The sequence below is a fragment of the Chiloscyllium punctatum genome, chromosome 36 (assembly GCF_047496795.1).
Source record: "Chiloscyllium punctatum isolate Juve2018m chromosome 36, sChiPun1.3, whole genome shotgun sequence".
Taxonomy (NCBI): domain Eukaryota; kingdom Metazoa; phylum Chordata; class Chondrichthyes; order Orectolobiformes; family Hemiscylliidae; genus Chiloscyllium; species Chiloscyllium punctatum.
This window is the reverse complement of record NC_092774.1, coordinates 13,229,307-13,253,421: the sequence shown is the minus strand read 5'-3', so window position 1 is coordinate 13,253,421 and position 24,115 is coordinate 13,229,307. Positions and strand designations below refer to the sequence as shown.

General features: G+C 46.4%; 2 protein-coding genes across 2 annotated transcripts in view; one reads left to right on the top strand and one right to left on the bottom strand.

Annotated features, from left to right (window-relative positions):
* LOC140460743 (uncharacterized) overlaps positions 1–24,115 on the top strand; it is a 130,798-nt gene that overhangs the window by 70,119 nt on the left and 36,564 nt on the right. The gene's annotated exons all lie outside the window — the stretch shown is intronic.
* LOC140460787 (uncharacterized) overlaps positions 5,807–24,115 on the bottom strand; it is a 125,148-nt gene continuing 106,839 nt past the window's right edge. The window contains 2 exon segments of the mRNA XM_072555471.1: positions 5,807–7,830; positions 23,243–23,361. Coding sequence (XP_072411572.1) covers positions 6,635–7,830; positions 23,243–23,361 — 1,315 coding nt within the window. The 3' untranslated portion in view covers positions 5,807–6,634.

Sequence of the window (24,115 nt, the reverse complement as noted above, 5' to 3'; positions counted from 1 at the left end):
TTCCAGAAGTTATAAAAGGGGCGAGGGGGGGGGGGTCAAAGCTTTAGCAGAAATCCAGCCGAGCTGAGAACAGACCAACATCTTAGTCTGTGGGAATAGGAGGATCAACAGAGGACAGAGAAATCAGGGCCTGAAACCCGAGCTGACACCAGTCCACCCTGTGATCAGTGCTTTGATTAGCAGCATCCTTTTACATCAGTCAATGCCAGTTGTCAGACAGGTTCAGCAAGGTAAGTGTATATTAGCAGGTTGAACTGAGATTAGAAGTGGGGATGTCTTCCTGCAGTTAGGGGGGTCATTGAATATATTTAAGGCTGAGTTCCTCGGATTTTTGAACAATAAAGTGTGGATTTTTTTGTGCGCGGGAGGTGGGTTTTTCTTTTGAATGGTTTATGTGTTGGATGCAGGTACAGTATCCACGTTGAAAGTGGAAGGCAAGAAAATGGTTTTAAGACCACGACAGAACAGTTACTGTTAGACAGCACAGAAACGGACCCTTCAATCCAACTAGTCCACGTTGACTACGTTCTCAAACTAAACTAGGGCCACGTGCCAGTGCTTGGCCCATATCCCTGTGCACCGTGCCTCTTCATATACTTATCCAAATGTCTTTTAAACGTTGCATCTGAATGTGCATCCACCACTTCCTCTTTACATTCACTCCACACATGAACCGCTCTGTTTATAAACAAACTTTTCCTGATTCTGTCCACTCCTTGAATTCATTCCCTTTCCTTTCGGTTGCTGCAAGTCGTAAATTGAGGCCCAGAATGAAAAAAATGGAAAAGGAGTTGGGAAGAGGGTACCCTACTCACAGATGGTTGACAGAGTAAAGAGGTTGCAGTCTGGAGCAAACTCGATCTTCACTCAGAGACAGAGCAGCAGCAGCTTCCGAAGCTCATGTTCCAACGTCTGCATTCAGACAATAGGAAGGCTCTGATTGGCAGGAGGACCAGTCACCTTCCAGTCCTCCAGGGCTCCTGACTGGCCTCTTTCACCACCCTGTCTCCCAATGATGCAACTTTCAAAGAACTATGTACCTGATTTGGAGATGCTGGTGTTGGACTGTGGTGTATGAAGTTAAATTTCACACCACACCAGGTGATACTCCAACAGGCTCATTTGTAAGCACTAGCTTTTGGAGTACTGCTCCTTCATCAGGTGGCTGTGTCTTATGATCCTGTACCACAAACACCCCATGAAGAAGCTCGTGCTTCCAAATAAGCCAGTTGGACGATAACCTGGTGTTGAGTTTGAACTTTATCCACCCCAGTCCAACACGGGCACCTCCACATCGTTTCCAATGAACCAAGCCCACCCTTCTCAGTGCTGCCAGGAAACGACAATGCCGATGACATTGCACTCCTGAAAACTTTACAATTTCTAACACTACTGGCTACTCATTCACTGCTGCAATCGATACACAACATTGGAAACATAGTACAGCAGACTGTCAGAAATGGGCACAGCAGGTCAGGCAGCACCTGAGGAAGAGCTTTTACCCGAAATGTCGATTTTCCTGCTCCTCGGCCGCTGCCTGACCTGCTGTGCTTTTCCAGCACCACTCTAATCTAGACTATTCCAAAGATTCACGACCCTCTGGGAAAAGCAGTTCCTCATCTCTGTCTGAAAGCGACTCCCTCTAACCTTGAGGCCTAGTCTCACCCACCAGCAGAAATTACCGGACAGGGTAGGGCTTCATCCCCACAGTGCAATGACATTTGGAAGCTGTTTCCATTGGTAGGAGAGACTAGTACCAGAGGGCACAGCTTTAAGAATAAAAGGAAGACCTTTAGGAACAGAGATAAGCGATGTCGCCTTTTCTGCCGACAGCGAGGAGCATGGACAATGTGTCGGTGACACCAACGAGCAGGTGCGTTGTTGTTCACACCGAGGAGCAGACACAATATGCTCTGTGGCGATGCTGGTGTTATTGACAGATGTTAAGTGTTCAAATGCCAAGAGGAGAAACAAAGGGTAGAGCCACAGTTCTTTTTTCCCCAAGTGGCTCAACATTTTATAGCTTTTGCATTTTGTATGGCTGCTCAACTTTTTTTTAAAAATGTCTTTTTGTCAGTGTAGGGGTGAGGTTCACAACTAGAGAGCACAGGTTTAGGGTGAGAGCAGAAAGATATTAAAAGGTACCTAAGGGGCAACTTTTCCATGTAGAGGGTGGTGCACGTATGGAATGAACTGCCAGAGGAAGTAGTGGAGGCCGGTATAATTACAGCATTTAAAACACATCTGGATGGGTATATGAACAGGAAGGGATTAGAGGGATGGGGGGGGGGGGGACACTGCCACGTTTCGAGGAGCCCTGTCTACATTGGGAAAGCTCACGGCTCAATTTAAACAGATATTCCGACATCTAACGGAACGGCGTCATATCTAAAGGGGGAAATCTGCATTTTAAAGGGACGTGGACATTTTAGCGGGTATTTCTGCAAATAAAGAGGTTTAAATGGACAAGATTATATTTCAAAGGGATGTGAGCACATTCAAAGGGATATCTTCATATGTAAAGTGACGCAGTTATATCTAAATGAATCTACATTTCAAAGGGACGTTGCCCTATTTATAAGTAGAGACAATCTGTGTCCCAATGTTGAGTCTTAGAAAAGCTCTGCATTTAAATTACATTCTTGAGAAGGTAATTTATAGATTAGGGTGTAGAGGTTAGGGAGAATTGGCCGTGCTAAATTACCCAAAGTGACCAGGGATGTACAGGTTAAGGTGGCTTGGCCATGGGAAATACAGAGTAAGGGGTTGGGTTATGGATGGGATACTGTTCAGAGGGCCAGAGTGAAATAGATGGGCTGAATGGCCCGCTTCCACCTTGTCGGAATTCGATGACCCTCTCCACAAAGGAGCATTTTATCTGCATCTATCCTGTCAAGCCCCTTTCAGAATTCTACTGGTTTCAATAGAGGTATACAGCACAGAAACAGACACTTCGGTCCAATTTGTCCATGTTGACCAGGATTCCCAATCTAAACCAGTCCCACTTGCCTGCATTTGGCCCATATCCCTCTAAACCTTTCTACTCATGTATCCATCCGAATGCTGTTTCAATGTTGTAACCGTACCTGCATCTACCACATCCTCAGCAAGTTCATTCCACATGCAAATCACCCTCTTTCAAAATGTTGCCCCTCTGGTTCCTTTTAAATCTCTCTCCTCACATTAAAAAAAGCCCCCTAGTTTTGATTTCCCCTACGCTAAGCAAGAGCCATTTGCTATTCACCTTACCTCCACTCTTCATGATTTTATCAATCTCAATGAGGTCACCCCCAACTTCCTGTGCTCCTGTGAATAAAGTCCCAGCCTCTCCTGATAACTCAAACCCTCCAGTCCTTCCAACATCCTGGTAAATCTTTATTAAACCCTCTCTAATAGTGTTCTTCCTATTACAGGGCCACCAGAACTGTACTCCGTACTCTGAAAGTGCCCTCACCAACATCCTGTACAACCACAACATGATGTCCCAACCCCGATACTCAATGGGGTGAACAGTGAAGGCAATGTTGCGAAATGCCACCTTAACCACCCTAACTAGCAGTAATGAAACTATCAAAGAACTATGTACCCGAACACCACCCCCCCCCACCCCCCCATACACACACACACACACACACACACACACACAAACTCACACACAAACTCACATGCACACAGATACACACACACTACTCTGTGGGGTGAAATTGTATTGGCAGAACTATATTTGCAGATACATTCAAGTCTGTTCAAAAAGCACACAATCTGCAGGCAGTCAATGCATGTAATATTTTACAAATTCAGACTTTGGAAACAGAACCAGTCTGATTCAAGATTGGAATACCAACAGACTGAAATCTCACCTTTAATGCATTGTCTGAGCAGACATGTCTTTTTTTTTTATAAAACCTGAAGTCATCTCAAGAACATTGTTACACATTAATGAACCAAAGCCCACACCCATTCTAAGAGATGAAGACTATCTAAGTTTGTTCAATATATTCTATCAGTTGCATGACACTGATCTTTTGATGTAAGTTCTGTGTCTTATGATGCTGTTCTATGAGGCTTATGTGTCGATGAGGCAGGATGGTACAGATGAGGCGATTGAGAATTACAGATCACCGAGGAAGGATTGAAAGAGAGAGTTAAGAAGAGCAAAGAGAGGACACGAGCAGTCTTTAGCAAACAGAATAAAGGAGAAACCGAAAGCTTTCGATAGGTATGTGAGGAATAAAAGGATGATTAGGGTAGGAATAGGGCCAATCAAAGACAGAAGTGGGAAGTGGAGTGTGGGCCCTGTAGAGTTCGGAGAGAGGCTAAATGAACACTTCTCATCAGTGTTCACTCAGGAAAAGAATGAGGTACGAGATATTGGACTCGAAAGGACCGAGGTTGGTTACACACAGGTGTTATCAATTCAAGGAGGAGTGAAAGTGGACAAGTCCCCTGGGCTAGATGGGATTTATACAAGGATTCTCTGGGAAGCGAGGGAGGAGATAGCAGAGCCTTTGGCTTTGATATTTGAGTCGTCATTGTCTACGGGTTTAGTACCTGAGGACTGGAGGATTGCAAATGTGCCCTTATTCAAGAAGGGCAGCAGAGATGACCCAGGTAATTATAGACCAGTGAGTCTTACATCTATTGTAGAAAAGATTAGAAACTGGAAGAAGGCAGCGAGTGGTGGTTGATGGAAAATATTCAGCCTGGAGTCCAGTTACTAGTGGTGTTCCACAAGGATCTGTTTTGGCACCACTGCTGTTTGTCATTTTTATAACTGACTTAGACACAGGCATAGGTGGATGGATTAGTAAATTTGCAGATGACACTAAAGTCGGTGGAGTACTGGACAGTTTGGAAGAATGTTACAAGTTGCAGGGGGATTGGATAAACTGCAGAATTGGGCTGAGAGGTGGCAAATGGAGTTCAATGCAGCTAAATGTGAGGTGATGCACTTCGGGAAGAATAACAGGATGGCAGAGTAGTTGGTCAATGGAAAGATTCTTGGTAGTGTGGATGTGCAGAGGGATCTTGGAGTCCATGTACATAGATCCCTGAAAGTTGCCACTCAGATGGGTAGTGCTGTGAAGAAGGCACACGGTGTGTTAGGTTTCATTCGTAGAAGGATTGAGTTCTGGAACCGCAATATCATGCTGCAACTATACAAAACACTGGTGCAGCCATATTTGGAATATTGTGTATAGTTCTGGTCGCCCAATTACAGAAAGGATGTGGAAGCATTGGAAAAGGTGCAGAGGAGATTTACCAGGATGTTGCCTGGTCTGGAGGGAGGGTCTTATGAGGAAAGGCTGAGAGACTTGGGTCTGTTCTCATTGGAAAGAAGAAGGCTAAGAGGGGATTTGATAGAGACATATAAGATGATCAGAGGATTAGATAGGGTAGACAGTGAAAGACTCTTTCCTAGCATGGTGACGTCAGCTTGTACGAGGGGACATAACTACAAATTGAGGGATGCTAGATCTAAGATGGATGTCAGAGGCAAGTTCTTTATGCAGAGAGTGGTAAGGGCGTGGAATTCCCGACCTGCGAAGGTAGTCAACTCAGCCACATTAGGGAGATGTAAACAATCCTTAGATAAGCACATGGTTGATTTTGGGATAGTGTAGGGGGACAAGCTGAGAATAGTTCACAGGTCAGTGCAACATCGAGGGCTGAAGGGCCTGTTCTGCACTGTACTGTTCTATGTTCCATGTTCTAAACTTAGTGCAGGAGGCTGAAAGAAATGAGCAGCTTTAAAACAAAAACCTCTTGGAGCTCAAAGCGTTCAATGAGAGTCTGAGCCCGGTGGTAAGTTCAGGTAACCTTTATTGCAACCCAACTTTGTCACAGCTTCAGATCCCCCCAGCAAAAAGGCAGAGAAAAAGCAGTTGCTTTTTGAACAGCTCAAGGTCAAAGTGCACACACCACACGTCCCCTTGTCCCACCTCCGTCACTGTCTTTACTATTGGTCAGCACCAAGTTGTCCCTTTGTAATTGGATCCTTGGTACATCCGCAACCCGGAGGAAGTATTGCCTCACTCAGCAATTTTAACCCATACCCTGTCTCCTCCTCCTCCTCCTCCTCCTCATACCCTCAGGCGACTGACTGTGTGGAGTTTGCACGTTCTCCCCGTGTCTGCGTGGGTTTCCTCCGGGTGCTCCGGTTTCCTCCCACACTCCAAAGATGTGCAGGTCAGGTGAATTGGCCATGCTAAATTGCCCATAGTGTTAGGTAAGGGGTAAATGTAGATGTAGGGGTATGGGTGGGTTACGCTTCGGCGGGGCGGTGTGGACTTGTTGGGCCGAAGGGCCTGTTTCCACACTGTAAGTAATCTAATCTAATCTAATCTAATCTAAAGTGTCTCCCTGCTCATTTGCAAGGAAGGGGCAGTGTAGAGTCAACCAGACTGCTGTGGGTCTGGAGTCAGGTGTAGGCCAGACCGGGTAAAGGATGCAGCTGGAACGACTGAGTGAATCCTTTCCCCCAATGGTGGTTCCCTTCCCTAACAAGGGAGAGAGTGAATCAGATGGGGGCTTTCTCCCCCGCACCACCCCCTCCCTGAAACGGTCTCATTGTTAGATTCCGAACTCCACATTTCTGACCGAATACCGATTCTGCCATCTGTCTTGGCGGGATTCAAACCCGGGACTCCCCGGAACCGGGTTGATAGTCCAATCGATCCCCCTGCAATGGCACGTGAACTCGCTGATGGGTCAGCAGGTGGGAGGTGCGGGTGAAGCCCTTCCCGCACTGAGAGCAGGTGAACGGCCTCTCCCCGGTGTGGATCCGCTGGTGGGCCAGCAGGTTCGAGGAATCGCTAAAGGCCTTCCCACACTCGGGGCAGCTGAAGGGCCTCTCCCCCGTGTGGACGCGTCGGTGGCTCCGCAGGTTGGAGGAGCAGGTGAAGCCCTTCCCGCACTGAGAGCAGGTGAACGGCCTCTCCCCGGTGTGGACCCGCTGGTGGGTCAGCAGGGTGGAGGAACTGCTGAAGGCCTTCCGGCACTGAGAGCAGGTAAAGGGCCTCTCCCCCGTGTGGATCCGCTGGTGCCTCATCAGGGAGGAGACTTCGGTAAAGGCCTTCCCACACTCGGGGCAGCTGAAGGGCCTCTCCCCCGTGTGGGCCCACTGGTGCCTCATCAGGGAGGAGATGTCAGTATAGGCCTTCCCACACTCGGGGCAGCTGAAGGGCCTCTCCCCGGTGTGGACACGCTGGTGTCTCCGCAGGGCGCAGCCGTGGGTAAAGGCCTTCCCACACTCGGGGCAGCTGAAGGGCCTCTCCCCCGTGTGGATACGCTGGTGCTTCTGCAGGGTGGAGACGTCTGTGAAGGCCTTCCCACATTCAGGGCAGCTGAAGGGCTTCTCTCCCGTGTGGATGCGCCGGTGGCTCCGCAGGGCAGAGGAATAACTGAAGGCCTTCCCACACTCGGGGCAGCTGAAGGGCCTCTCCCCCGTGTGGATCTGCTGGTGCCTCATCAGGGAGGAGATGTCGGTAAAGGCCTTCCCGCACTCGGGGCAGCTGAAGGGCCTCTCCCCAGTGTGGGCACGCCGGTGCCTCATCAGGGAGGAGATGTCGGTATACGCCTTCCCGCACTCGGGGCAGCTAAAGGGCCTCTCCCCCGTGTGGACACGCTGGTGCCTCATCAGGGAGGAGGAATATCTGAAGGCCTTCCCACAATCTGGACAGCTGAAGGGCCTCTCCCCCGTGTGGTCCTGCTGGTGGGCCAACAGGTGAGAGGAATGTCTGAAGGCCTTCCCGCAGTCGGTGCAGGGGAATGGCTTCTCCCCGGTGTGACTGCGCTGATGAGTCTCCAGGGCAGACGGGACACGGAAGCCTTTCCCACAGTCACCACACTTCCACGGTTTCTCCACGGGGCGGGATTCCTCAGGTTTCTCCATAGCCACAGCTTCAGCTGCACACAAACACGTGTAGAGCCCCTCCCTGCCGTGAAGTCCCCTTCCCAGGCCGTATAACTGTTTCAGGCTCCACACACAGTGCGCTGTAACAGAGGGGTCTCTCGTCCAGTCCCACTGATGCTGAAAACGTCCTCAAACAGGAACCAAAAAGTGTAGATCCCTCTCACAGAAATCACAGTCAAAAATAGTTGCGGTCCCAATGGATTCAGAGACTGTCAGACATTGACATCAAAGTGAGGACTGCAGACACTGGAGAGTCAATCAAAAAGCACAGCAGGTCAGGCAGCATTTGGAGAGCAGGAGAGTCAATGTTTCGGGTGTAAGCCCTTCATTCGTTGATTTTGAAACTTCAGTCTTCAGATTTTCAAATACTCTGCAAAAAGGGATTACAAAAGGGATGATCAGTGCAGGGTAGAAATTCTGAACAATCAATTCTACTTTCTGTGGAATATCCTTTCCTTTTGTTATTCCACAAAATTGAAAGCACCATCCCACTCTCCCTTCCCCTCTGTTCTCACTCCGCTCTAACTAATTCCCCTGAAGATTCAGGATCTTACAGGGGCAGAAAAAGCAAAAACATCAAGACTGACATCTCTCTGAATTTTGGATACCTCCACCTGAAAGTTAATATCTTTCACAACACTGGGATCCTGCTGAGAGTGAGCAGGTCTGATTTTGGGAAGCATAAAAAAAGTGTCAATTCAGGGTGAACCTGCAATGCAGCTTCTTGAGGAAGGACCAGACACAAAATAGTTAACGTCCCTGGGAAGGTGGGAGCAAAATGAGACATCAAGGCATTAACACCAACACACTTCAGTCCAACTCTTTTGCTTCCAGTCAGGAGAAAGTGAGGACTGCAGATGCGAGAGATCAGAGCTGAAAATATTTTGCTGGAAAAGCACAACAGGTCAGGCAGAATACAAGGAGCAGGAGAATCGACGCTTCGGGCATGAGCCCTTCTTCAGGGCTCACGCCCGGTTCGTCAATTCTCCTGATCCTTGGATGCTGCTTGACCTGCTGCGCTTTTCCAACAACACATTTTCAGCTGCTTCCAGTCAGGGCAAAACATGCTCTGAAAGTCCAGCCTTCACAACCACACTTCTGCTTTCACTGAAGACAATTAGAGTCACACAGCACGGAAACAGACTCTTTGGCCCAACCTGCCCAGATATCCTAAATTAATCTAGTCACGTTTGCCATCACTTGGCCCCTATATGGGCCGGGTGCTGACAGCTGGGACTAAATTGGGTTGGCTCTCTTGTCAGCAAGGACGGAGTTGGACCGAAGGGTCTGTTTCTGTGCTGTACATCTCTATGACTCCAGTCACATTTGCCATCACTTGGCCCTGACCCACCTGAACCCTTTATATTCAGATGCCCATCCAGAAGCCTTTTAACTTGTCATCGTACCAGCACCCACCACTTCCTCTGGCAGCTCACTCCATCGCTCAAGCGACTCCACGTTGAAAGCGTCTGGTCTGGTGCACCAGATGACACCAGGATAATCTCAGATCGTTCCAGATCGCATCGATACTCAGTCAGTGACTTTCCCGATCAGGATGTTGTACGTGATCAAACAGGTCAGTGAGTAGGCGATCCCCCACCTCTTAGTTCAAGTATCTCTACGAGAACTCCCTTGCTGGAGGGTCCCTTGAAGACACTTCAACTGGACTTCATTGAGTTGGAGAAATGAGTTGAGTTGCTATAAATATGTTTTGCTTATTGCTGATGTCTTTTCGAAGTGGATTGAAGCCTACCCTCCTCCTAACGCTACTGCTGAGACTGTGATAAAGATTTTGTTTAAGGAAAGCCCTCCCCCCTTCAGTATACCTGCATGCATTAGCTCAGACAATGGACCACACTTTGCATGTAATATTAACGGAGAACTCTGTTCCCAGCTTTGTATTTGTCGGCAACTGCACGGTGCTTATCATCCTCAGGTGACCAGCCTTGTTGAATGTTTTAACCAGACTCAAGACTAACCTTGTCAAATTAATGGCCGAATCTGGCCTCTCCTGGTTATGTTAATCCCTGTGGCCTAATTCCAGATGTGATCCATGTCTGCGGGCAAGACACGACTGTCTCCAGCTGAGTCTCTCTCTGGTCACCCCCTCCATACCCCTTGGAACGGTTCGGCTCCCTTCTCAGTCCACGTCCACCACGTGACCGAAGCAATGATTGGTTATGTTCTTGCTCTAACCAATGTTATGCGTGTCTTTCACTCCCAGGAGCGTGCGGCCTACAGCGATGTTCCCTCCCTTTCAGCCTCGTCACGGGTAGAGCCTGGTTCGTTGGTGCTCGTCAAGAACTGGACTGGCAAAAGTCTCCAACCTCGTTGGGATGGCCCCTTCCAGGTTCTACTTCCCACCCCTACGGCGGTCACAGTCGCTGGGCGCTCAGCTTGGGTCCAACTACACCATTGTAAATTGATTGACCGCACCAATCAAAAGGGGGAAAGACGAGGAGAGAATGCTGGAATCCCAACAATAGGAGTGGACCCTGTCCATTTGGGTTTTTGAATCTTGCTGTTGTTCTAATGTTAATCTTATTACAGATACTTGAACTAAGAGGAGGGACATGTGGGGGATCACTTATCTCCTCACCTCTCTGATCACGTACAACATCCTGATGGGGAAAGCCACTAAGTATGGATGGGACCGGGAATGATCAGAGATTATCCACCACCCACACTGAGGAGATGTCGTCCAGTGCACCGGACCAGACCCCTTTGACGTGTGGAACGTGATGAAGATTGATTATTGGAATGGACTCTTCCATCAGAAAGACCAGATGGTCCATCTGGACAGTAGAAATCAGGGGGAGTTACCATGGCGTTACCGAACCTGTCTTTTTGATCTTACCTGCAGACGCAAGCCTAGTGAGGATAAAAATGATCAACCCCGTCATTATGGTAAATATTTTAAGGACGCCCAGGAACACCATCCCTTTTTGTAGGACGGGCCGACTCGAGAAAAGGGAAGCCTGATAGGGGAAACTCCTCAATCCACAAGGAACTTATTTATACAGGCCCACAGAACGCTCTTCACCCCAGAGGCAGTAGTATGTTACTCCTCTCTATCGGGAGATGACTGACTTGCCCCGTCCCCAGTCCCCGATTCCAATCTATTCGTCAGACTCCCTCCTGCCGACCCTCCGCGGTAATTAACTCCCATCCCTGAGCTGACAGGGTCTGCTCCCGCCCTGGATTCACTCCCATTGCTCCAAGTGAACAGATTTTCCCGCCCCACCATTTGCCCAGACGGAGGGATTTTCATTCATTCAGTGTCACTTCCGCGTTGTGACGCCACAATAGGAGCGGGTGGGCGGGGCCAAGCCGGGCGCACGCATTGCGCCTGCGCTGTCCTGCCCTGCACCGTTTGCAACCATCCCTTCGCTTCAGAGAATCCCCACAGTGTGGGAGCAGGCCACTCGGCCCAACGAGTCCACACCTAACCCTCTGAAGGGGAACCCACCCATACTGCTCTACATTACCCTGACAAATACACCTAACCTGCACATCCCTGGGCACTGTGGGTAATTTCGCACGGCCAATCCCAATCAAGGCCAGTGAGCAATGTAGTGATGTGGGAAATGAACATCACAGAATGATGGAGACAAGGAGAGGAAATGTACCAGCAATTAAATCTGGATTGCAAAGATCTAAACCGAAAACAGGGTGTCTGCATGTGTGCTGCACTGTTACAAAAGTGAATGAATTGACTGCACACATTGAAGAGAATAATTATGGTCTGAGACTCCTTACAGAGACGTGGCTTCAGGACGACAAGGATTAGTCCTTGAACGTCGAGGGGGGTAGTCAAACGGGAAGCTAGGTGAAGGTAGAGGGTTGGCATTGCAAATCAAAACACTGATCACAGTAATCCGGTGTCAGGTCGGATTTCAGATCCTGGCTTCTCTGTCCTCTGTTGATCTCCCTGTTCTCAAAGAGCAAGATGTTCAGCTCTGCTGAAGTTTTGATTCCCCAACACCCCACCCCTCAACCCTTTTACACCTTCCAGAACAATACAACATTCAGTGAAACAAAAAAAAATAGAAATAAATACGTGCTCATGCTTAATGTTTGTCAATAGGAAGTAAACCAGAAATAGGGGTCTCCCAGGATTCTGATAGTGCCCTACTTGAGGAATTCTCTTTCCCTTACATGTAACTGTTAGTACATAGCTATGATTTACAACAATATTTACACCAACAGAAATAAAGCATCTGTTACCAAATAGATAGAGATACACAGCACAGAAATAAACTTTTTTGCTGTAAGCATACACAAGTTCTTGGGGGTGAATTTGCATTTGCAGAATTATATTTTCAGATAAATTCTATTTTGCTCAAAAATGCACAATCTGCAAGCTGTCAGAACATATTGTATTTTATAAATTCCTACTTTAGAAACAGAACTAGTCAGATTCAAGGTGGGGATAAAGACAGACTCTGACTTTTAACGCATTGTCTGAGCTGAGATTGGATTAGATTCCCTAGAGTACGGAAACAGGCCCTTTGGCCCAACAGGTCCACACTAACCTTCCAAAGAGTAACCCACCAGGCCCCATTCCCCATATTTACCCCCTGACCAATGCATGTAACACACTGGGCAATTTAAGCATGGCCAATTCACCTCACCTGCATATTTTTGGATTGTGGGAGGAAACCGGAGCACCTGGAGAAATCTCATGCAGTCACTGGGAGAATGTGCAAACTCCACACAGACTGTGGCCAGTGGCTGGAATTGAACCTGGGTCCCAAGCGCTGTGAGGCAGAATTAAGAACCACTGAGCCACCGTGCCGCCCAGATGTTGTTACCTTTTGTTATAAAACCTTATGTTATTGAGATTTACATATGAATGGTAGTTGTAACCCACTGTAAAAGATGAGAGGGGTAACAATCCAGATTTGTTCAATATATCATTTCACGAGCAGGACATTGTCATGTTTTTCCATAAATTCTGTGCATTCTAATCTTATACTCCGCAACCACCTGATGATAGAGCAGTGCTCCGAAAGCTAGTGCTACTTCCAAATAAACCTGTTGGGCTATAACCTGGTGTTATGTGATGTTTAACTTTGTCCAGGTTCAGGTGGATTGACCATGTTCAGTTACCCAGTGTTCAGTGGCTTCGATTGGATTGGCTGTGCTAAATTACCCATGGTGTCCAGGTAGGTGCAAGTTAGAGTGGATTTGCTATGCTAAATTACTCATAGTGCCCAGTAACGTGCAGATTAGGTGGGCTAGCCATGGGAAATTCACAGTAATAAAAGCAGGAGTCAACCATTTGGCCCATCCAGCCTGCCCCGTTCTTCATTGTGATCATGGCCGATCTATCCATCGTCTCAGCTCCTCCTAGCAGCATTGCCCCAACTACCCTTAATTCCCCAACCATGCAAAAACCCATTTTGAATATACTTAATGAAGACAATTCCATAGATTCACTATAGTCCAGGAAGAGCAGTAGTCCTCACTTTCTCCTCCTCATCTCTGTCCTAAATCTACTCCCCCTAGTCTTGAGGTCTGGTCTTACCCACCAGCAGAAATGACTGGATAGGGTACGGCTTCATCCCCACAGTGTAATGAATTCCCACTTTCCACCAAAATCTGGGATGTACTCACTCACTTAGTCGCTGTCTCACAAATGCAAGATTTCATTGTAACTTCTTCTGCTCCCAGTAAGGACAAAACATCTTTGAAAGCTGCTCTGAAAGTCCAGTCTTCACAACCACACTTCTGCTTTCGCCAAAGACGATTAGTGTCGTACAGCACAGAAACAGACCCTTTGGTCCAATTCATCTGATCAGATATCCTAAACTAATTTAGTCTCATTTGTCTGCATGTGCCCCATAACCCTCCGAACCCTTCCTATTCATATCCCCATCCAGATGCTTTTTAAATGTTGTAATTGTACCAACCACCACCACTCCCTCTGGCAGCTCGTTCCATACATGCACCACTCTCTGTGTGAAGTTGCCCCTCAGGTCCCTTTGAAATCATTCCCCTCTCACCTCAAACATATGCCCTCGAGCTTTGGACTCCCTGACCCTGGGGAAAAGACCTTGGGTATTCACCATATCCATGCCTCTTCCAAACGTTTATCAGGTCACCCCTCAGACTCTGATGCTTCAGGTGAGGATCTAAAATTTGAATTTAGATTATTGTCAGACTCAACAAGTATATGTAGATTTTTACTAACCACAAAATGGCTTTTCAATTTAAAATAATACACAAAATGGCTGAGAATAATGATTGAACTCTGTGAACTTGTCCTGCTGTTTTGCAGAATTAAGCTACAATCCAAAGATAAGAGGACAATGGAGTTTGTTTAAAATGAACACGGACACATTAATTGACCATTTGAACTAACCTTGAGCTGCTACCATGGCATGATGATTTACGTAATTAAGACCCCGTCCCCAGGAAATATCATTGGATTAACCTGCTCTAAATCATGTCACCTTATTACATTTGATTGGTCTTTTCTTGTAATTAAGGCTGTACTGTCTCTTAAAAAACCTAAATAAATAACGTGTCATTTTCAAATGTAATTGCACAACTTCACCATGGAACACAGAAGCTTTAATCACTATGTTGTTGGACAGAATTGGGTCAAGATGCCTTATTAAACTGATAACCTTGCTTTGTACATACTGCATTTCATTGATTCTTTAGACCAATTGCGAACCGAAAGGGCCCTTAAGAGGGGTCTAGATCTTCACTCTGGATAGTTTGACCTGGCCAATTAACCCTAACCTGCACATTCCTGGGAACTACAGGTAATTTAGCGTGGCCAATCCATTCTAAGCTGCGCATCCCTGGACACTATGTGTAATTTAGCACAGCCAATTCACACAAACCTGCACCTCCCTGAGCACTGAGTACTTTAGCATGATCAATCCAACCTAACCTGGACAAAGTTAAAAAAAAAATCACACACCCCCGGGTTATTGTCCAACAGGTTTATTTGGAAGGACCAGCATTTGGAGTGCTGCTCCTTCATCAAATGGTTGTGGAGAATAAGGTCATAAGGCACAGAATTTATAGAAAAACATTCCGGTGTCCTGCCACTGAAATGATATATTGAACAAACCTGGATTGTTAAGCCTTTCATATTTCAGAATGGGTTGCAGGTATCATTAATATGTAAATCCCAGAACTTCCTGTAAGACACTTTCTTGAGATAACAAGGTTTTATCACAAAAAGGTGTCATCTCAGCTTAGACAATGCATTAAAGCTGTGAGGTCAGAGTCTGTCTGTATCCCAATCTTGAATCAGACTGGTTCTATTTCCAAAGTGGAATTTACAAAATATTACTGGATGAACTGCCGAGTCTCATCCACCAGCTGAAATAACTGGATAGGGTTGGGCTTCATCCCCACAGTGCAATGAATTCCCATTTTCCGCCAAAATCGCAGATGTACTCCCTTTACTCAGTTGCTCTCTCACAAATGCAAGATTTCATTGTATTCTTCTGCTCCCAGTAAGGGCAAAACATCTTCGAAAGCTGCTCTGAAACTCTAGTCTTCACAACCACACTTCTGCTTTCACCAAAGATGATTAAGAGTCATACAGCATGGAAACAGACCCTTTGGCCCAACTTGTCCGTGATGACCAGATATCCAAAATTAATCTAATCCCGTTTGCCAGCATGTGACCCACACGGCTCCAAACCATCCCGATTCATGTACCCAGCCAGATGCATTTTAAATATAATCGTACCAGCCTCCACCAATTCCTCTGGCAGCTCGTTCCACGCATGTACAACTGTCTATGTGAAAAAGTTGTCCTTCATGTCTCTTTCAAATCATTCCCCTCTCACCTCAAACAAATGTCCTCTAGCTTTGGACTCCCCAACCCTGGGGAAATTCCTGATGAAGGGCTTTTGCCCGAAACATCGATTTTCGTATTCCTCGGATGCTGCCTGACCTACTGTGCTTTTCCAGCACCACTCTGATGTAAATTCTGGTTTCCAGCATCTGCAGTCCTCCCTTTTGCCTAGATCGAACCCTCTACCTGTCTCCACCTGTGCCCACCTCACCAACCAGCACACCCTTTATCTGCATCGCCCCCTACACCCATCCTCAATCCTGAAGAAGGGTTACACCCGAAACATTGACTTCTCCACCTCCTGATACTGCCCGGCTTGTTGTGTTCTTCCAGCCTCCTACCTGTGTATTTTGCCAAATGAGACACAGACCTGGAGCAACGTTTCCAGAGTCTGTCCCCATCCCGACACACTCCCTTTCCTTTTAGTTGCTGCAAGTCAACAACTGAATCCCAGAATGAAAAAAATAAATGGAAAAGGTGACAAGAGAAGAGAGTGCCGTACTCCCAGATAATGGACAGAGGGAGGAATTTGCAGTCTGGGATGAAGCTCAATATTCATTCAGACACGAGCAGCAGCAGCTTCAGAACCTCATGGTCCAACTTCCGCATTCAGACAATGGGGTGACTCTGATTGGCAGGAGGACCAATGTCCTTCCGGTCCTCCTGTGCTTCCTATTGGTCGATCAAAAGAAGGTCTCGCGTCTTATTTGCCGATAGCGATTAGCATGCGCACCAGTTTTTGCTGACACCGGCGAGCATGCGTACTGCGTTGCTGACACCGGCAAACATGCGCAGTATGCTGTTTGAGGTTGTTGCTGTTATTGACAGATTTGAAGTGTCCAAATGCCAACAGGGAAAAAAGGGGGAGAGCCACAATTTTTTTTCACCTGTGGTTTGACATTTTATTGCTTCTGCGTTTTGTCTGGTTACTCCACTTTTGTATGTCTTTTCCCCTTGTTGGGAGAGAGTGTGCCCCAGTGAGCTGTCTATGGGATGGAGCTGTAACCAGTTACACAGACTGAAGTAACATTATAGTATTCGCAGCAGGAAGTAACTGCACACATTTCCTGAGTGTGATCACAGTTTCAATTGTTCATCAGAAACAGGGAGCCAAAAGGACACCAGAACGACAGAGAAGTCGAAGAAATGCGGGGACTGTGCTAACGGATTCCATTCCCTGTCGGTCCATGAGATTTATCAGCTCAGTCACAGGTGGGAGAGGCAGTTCTTCAAAACATTATTACAACATTATTTCCCATTGACAAAAACACATTCACGCTGCCTGATTACCTTGAACTTGTACAAGTGCCCTGTCATCACATCTTTAATCATAGCTTTGAACATTTTCCCAATGGCATATGTTAAGGTAAATGGTCTGCAGTTTCCTGTTCTCGGTCTCCCTTTTTGAAGAAAGGAGTTTTCCAATCTACAGAAACCTTCCCTGAAAGTAAAGACGTTTGAAAAATTAAAACCAATGCATTAACTATATCACCAGCTAGTTTTTCTTTAAGGATCTAGAATGAAATCCTTTGGACCCCTGGGACTTGTGAGCTTGTAGTTCCAACAGTTTACTCAGTACTACTTCCCTGGTAATTGTAATTGTCTTCAGTTCCTCCTTCCCTTTCAATTCCTGATTTCCAGCTAGTTCCAGGCTGTTACTTGTATCCTCTCTAGTGAAGACAGATTCAAGCTCTTTTTAATTCATCTGCCATCTCTTTATCCTCCGTTATTGAATCCCCAGACTCATTTTTTACAGAACCAACACTTAGCTTTTCTTATAAAAGTTAACAAAGTGATGAAACTTTCCTTCCTGTTTTTATATTTTTGGCTAACTTTCTAACTCTAATTGCTGTGCTCCTGCCTCCATTATTTCTGATGTTTGCCCCAGCTCTCAACTCTCGCATCAACCTGTCTGCATATTCTATAGAACTGACCTTGGTTAAGTGTTGCAAAACACACAAGGGCAAATTTTTCATCTCCAGAAAGTCTTAATACTGAACACGATAACATTCACTTTGAAATATTGTTCATTCAAACTTCACAAGCACACCCTTCAGATTCAAAATCCCACAATGACACCCAGTTTTGTTATGATCTTTAATTTTGAAGAGAAATTTGAATATCCAGTGATTAACTGGAAGAACTGTTCACGAGGTTTTTACATTTTTAAACAGAAAAAATCAACTGGATTAATTCAGCAGAATAGCACATATGGCCTTAAATTGTAAATTTAGTTTTGTTTTGAGTGACGGAGCAGGTCCACACCAGATGAGGATCTAATACCTAGATTTAGGCTGTTGTCAGGAGCTTTTCTTAACCACAAAATGGCATGTCAATGTAAAGTAATAGAACAACATGGCTTCAGGCTGAAAATTAACATTGTGTTTAAAATGGCTAAAAGCTGCATTTCTGCATTCCTGAGCTAATTGAATTACAGATTAAGCAAACAATGCCTTCTTCATTGTATGGATCTAATTAAGCTAGATAGGACATTACTGACCATCCTAGCTAACCTTGAAGCACAGGTATGAGGAGATAATGCGTGTGAAACAACATTATTTCCCAGGAAATATCATTGGGTTAACCTGTTTCCATTATGTAATTTTATTACATTTTATTGGATTATTCTGCAATTAAGGCTGTATGGTCTCTTAAGAAACATATGAAAATTGATATTTTATTCCACGTTAATCACACAGTTTCTCCAAGGAACACAGAATCTTTTAATATCTGTGTTGCTGGACAAATCTTTGCCCGGCCGTTACAAATTAAAGTGTGAAACCTTGCTGAAGCAGACCATAATCCTAGTCTTCTTTGACCGATCTCGGAACTGAGACACCCCTCCCGGCGGTTGAGATCTTCAACCCTCACTGTGCTTTTGGTGTGACCCATGATTACAGAGACTTGTGGGAACGGAGAGGATTTTTAACCCCCATGGGGCAGACGAACAGTAATGCGGTTTTGTCCAATCAATCTGGCAGCTATCAAGATGTTCAGCTCATGCTGAGGCAATGGATACAGTCTCCAAAGGAATGAGCAGATGGATGCTGCTGCCAAGCAGGCAGCCTGACACCCCAAACCTCTGGTCCCATTGGGTCCCCAGCAAAACCCCGACAGAGACAATATGGGGATAGAAATGCCAGGCCTGGGTATGGGACTGAAATCACAGGGTGCGCCCCCTGCTGAGCAGCACAAACTATGGCCTCAAACAGGGTACTCCCTCGATACTCAAACCAAAATGTGGGTGACCCCTGATGGACTACTTTGTGTTCCTTCTTTGCTGCTGCCTTTTTCAATTGATTATGTGCATTATTGTACACACGTGGGCAAGGAGGGAATGGTTAATACTGTATTACAAACCTGGTGTCACCCAGATTTCCAGAAAGCAGATAGGAAAAGAGCTGAAGCATGTTTAATTTGTAAACAAACAAGATGCATGGTTTAAGAGGGATGCCCTAAGGTTGTTAACCACCTCCTTGCCTGGTGGGCCTTTTTACTTGTCTACAACTTGCTTTTAGAGTCATAGAGATGTACAGCATAGAAACAGACCCTTTGGTCTAACCCGTCCATGCCGACCAGATATCCCAATCCAATCTAGTCCCAGCTGCCAGCACCCGGCCCATATCCTTCCAAACCCTTCCTATTCATATACCCATCCAAATGCCTCTTAAATGTTGCAATTGTACCAGCCTCCACCACATCCTCTGGCAGCTCATTCCATACACGTACCACCCTCTGCATGAAAATGTTGCCCCTTAAGTCTCTTTTATATCTTGCCCCTCTCATCCTAAACCTATGCCCTCTAGTTCTGGACTCCCCGACCCCAGGGAAAAGACTTGGTCTATTTATCCTATCCATGCCCCTTGTAATTTTGTAAACCTCAATAAGGTCACCCCTCAGCCTCAGACGCTCCAGCGAAAACTGCTCCAGCCTGTTCAGCCTCTCTCCCTGTAGCTCAGATCCTCCAACCCTGGCAACATCCTTGTAAATCTTTTCTGAACCCTTTCAAGTTTCACAATATCTTTCCGATAGGAAAGAGACCAGAATTGCATGCAATATTCCAACAGTGGCCTAATCAATGTCCTGTACAGCCGCAGCATGACCTCCCAACTTCTGTACTCTGACCAATAAAGGAAAGCATACCAAACGCTGCCTTCAGTATCCTATCTACCTCCAACTCCACTTTCAAGGAACTATGAACCTGCACTCCAAAGGTCTCTTTGTTCAGCAACACTCTCTAGGACCTCCCTATTAAGTGTATAAGTCCTGTTAAGATTTGCTTTCCCAAAATGCAGCAGTTCACATTTTACTGAATTAAACATCATCTGTCACTTCGCAGCCCATTGGCCAATCTGGTCCAGATCCTGTTGTAATCTGAGGTAACCCTCTTCGCTGTTCACTACACCTCCAATTTTGGTGTCATCTGCAAACTTACTAACTGTACAACTTATGCTCACATCCAAATCATTTATGTAAATGACAAAAAGTAGAGGGCCCAGCACCGATCCTTGTGGCACTCCACTGGTCACAGGCCTCCAGTCTGAAAAACAACCCTCCACCACCACCCTCTGTCTTCTACCTTTGAGCCAGTTCTGTATCCAAATGGCTAGTTCTCCCTGTATTCCGTGAGATCTAACCTTGCTAATCAGTCTCCCATGGGGAACCTTGTTGAATGCCTTACTGAAGTCCATATAGATCACATCTACAGCTCTGACCTCATCTATCCTCTTTGTTACTTCTTCAGAAAAATTCAATCAAGTTTGTGAGACATGATTTCCCACACACAGTGTCATGTTGACTATCCCGAATCAGTCCTTGCCTTTCCAAATACATGTACATCCTGTCCCTCAGGACTCCCTCCAACAACTTGCCCACCAATGCCATCAGGCTTACTGGACTACCACCCTTCTTAAACAGTGGAACCATGTTGGCCAAGCTCCAGTCTTCCGGCACCTCACCTGTGACTATTGATGATAATATCTCAGCAAGAGGCCCAGCAATCACTTCTCTAGCTTCCCACGGAGCTCTAGGCTACACCGGATCAGGTCCTGGGAATTTATCCACCTTTATGTTTCAAGACATCCAACACTTCCTCTTCTGTATTTTAGGGTGGATTGGCAGTGCTAAATTACCCATAGTGCCCTGGGATGTGCAAGTTAGGATAGATTAGCCATGGGAAATACGGGGAAAGGGGTTAGGAATGGGTGGGATGCTCTTCAGAGGGCCAGTGTGGAATAGATGGGCCGAATGGCCTGCTTCCACATTGTTGAGATTCTATGACCCTCCCCACAAAGGAGCATTTTATCGGCATCTATCCTGTCAAGCCCCTTTCAGAATTCTACTGGTTTCAATAAGATCACTTCTGGTTCAGAGAGGTAGACAGCACAGAAACAGGCCCTTCGGTCCAACTCGTCCATGTCGACCAGGATTCCCAAACTAAACTAGTCCCACTTACTTACATTTGGCCCATAATCCTCTAAACCTTTCTATTCATGTACCCATCCAAATGTCGTTTAAATGTTGTAACTGTCCCCGCATCTACCACTTCCTCAGCAAGTTAATTCCATATGCAAACCACCCTGTACCAAAATGTTGTCCCTCAGGCTCCTTTTAAATCTCTCTCCACTCACTTTTAAAAATATACCTCCTAGTTTTGAGCACCTCTACACTAAGGAAGAGCCCTTTGCTATTCACCTTACCTCCACTCTTCATGATTTTATAAATCTCAATGACATCACCACTCAACCTCCTGCACTTCAGTGAAAAGTGTCCCAGTCTCTCCTTATAACTCAAACCCTCCAGTCTTGGCAATGTCCTGGTAAATCTTTATTAAACCCTCTCTAATAGTATTCTTCCTATTACAGGGCCACCAGAACTGTACTCAGTCCTCTCCAAGTGGCCTCACCAACATCCTGTACAACCTCAACATGATGTCCCAACCCCGATACTCAATGGGGTGAACAGTGAAGGCAAGTGTGTTAAACACCTTCTTGACCACCCTGTCTCCCAGTGATGCAGCTATGCACCTGAATCCTCCCATGTCTCTGTTCTCCAACAAGACTCAAGGCCCTACCACTACCTGTATAGGTCCACCCTTCCTTGTTTCAGCAAAATGCAACCCCTTGCTTTTATTCATACCTCTCTCATACATATACACACACATACATACACCCCCCATCACTCTCACAGGCTTATGCTCTTTACCAAGCATGCACACAAACTCACATGCACACACACAAATAACTCTAAGAAGTGAATTTGAATTGGCTGAATTATTTGCAGATACATTCAATTTTGCTCAAAAAATGCGGAAACTGCAGGCAGTCAATCCGTGTAATATTTTATAAATTGCTACTTTGGAAATAGAACCAGTCTGATCCAAGATTGGGGTATGGCAGGCTCGAACCTCACACCTTTAATGCATTGTCTGAGCTGTCAGCCTTTTTAAAAATACATAAATGAACGAAAACCTGCAATCCATTCTCAAAGATGGAAGACTTAACAGCAATCTAGGTTTGTTCAATATATCCTATCAGTTGCATGACACTGTGAGCTTTTGCTATCAATTCTGTGTCTTTTGATCGGGCTCCACAGCTACCCGGTGAAGGAGCAGCGCTCCGAAAGCTAGTGCTTCCAAATAAACCTGTTGGACTATAACCTGGTGTTGTGGGATTTTTAACTTCATCCAGGCCAGTCCACCACCGGTTCCTCCACCTCGTTTCCATTGAACACAGCCCACACCTCCCGATGCTGCCAGGAAACTTTACAATGCCGATGAAATGATGCACTCTACAATCCTGAAAAACTTACAATTTCGAATGATACTGGCTCCTCATTCACTGCTCCATCTGACAGACAACATTGGAAGCTTAGTGCAGGAGGCTGAAAGAACTGATCAGCTTTAAAACAAAACCTCTTGGAGCTCAAAGCTTTCAATGAGAGTCTGAGCCAGGGGGTAAATTCAGGTAACCTTTATTGTGACCCAACTTTGTTACAGCTTCAGATCCCCCTGCAAAAAGGCAGAGAGAAAGTAGCTGCTTCTTAAACAGCTCAAGGTCAAAGTACATACACTCCACCCTCCACCCCCCCACCCCCCCTCATCACCCCACGTTCTTTACTATTGGTTAGCACCCAGTCGTCCCTTTGTAATTGGATCCTTGGTACAGCTGTAACCAGGAGGATGTGTTGCCTCCTCACTCAGCAATTTGAATCCATACTCTGTCTCCAAGTAAGTTTCTCCCCTCTCATTTGCCGAGTGAGGAGGGGTGGGGCAGTGTAGAGTCAACCACACTGCTGTGGACCTGGAGTCATGTGTAGGCCAGACCGGGTAAAGGATGCAACTTGGCCATCACAGTTTCAATTCCCCTCCAGGTGAACTCGCTGGTGCCTCCGCAGGTCGGAGGAGCAGGTGTAAGCCTTCTTGCACTGACAGCAGGTGAACGGCCTCTCCCCTGTGTGGACCCGCCGGTGGGTCAGCAGGGTGGAGACCTGGGTAAAGCACTTCCCGCACTCTGGGCAGCTGAAGGGCCTCTCCCCCGTGTGGACACGTTAGTGGGTCAGCAGGGCGGAGGAATTGCTGAAGGCCTTCCCGCACTCGGGGCAGGGGAACGGCCTCTCCCTGGTGTGGCTGCGCCGATGAGAGTCCAGGGTAGATGGGAAACAGAAGCTTTTCCCGCAGTCATCACACTTCCATCGTTTCTCCAAAAGGTGGGATTCCTCGGGTTTCTCCATGGCCAATGCTTCAGTTACACACAAACACGCATACAGCCCCACCCTGCCGTCAATTCCTCTTTCCAGGCTGTATAACGGTTACATGCTCCACACTCAGTGCGCTGCAACAGTAGGGTCTCTCATCCAGTCCCACTGACGTTGATAATGTACCCAAACAGGAACCAAAAAGCTTTGCTCCTTCTCACAGAATCATAGTTGAAAATTGTTGTGGTCCGAATGCACTGAGTGACTGTCAGACATTGACTCAAAGTGAGGACTGCAGACGCTGGAGAGTCAGTGTCGAAATGTGTGGCATTGGAAAAATCACAGCAGGTCAGGCAGCATCCGAGGAACAGGAGAGTCAATGTTTCGGGCATAAGCCCTTCATTTGTTGATATTGAATCTTCTGACTTCAGATTTTCAAATACTCTGCAAAAAGAGATTACAAAAGTCATCACTATCAGTGCAGGGTAGAAATTCAAAACAGGCAATTCTACTTTCTGCAGAATATTCTTTTTTTGTTCCACAAAATTGAAAGTACCATCCCACTCTCCCTTCCCCTCTGTTCTCACTCCGCTCTAATTCCCCTGAATGTGCTGATTCAGGATCTTACAGGGGCAGAAAAGCAAAAACATCAAGACTGACATCTCTCTGAATTTTGG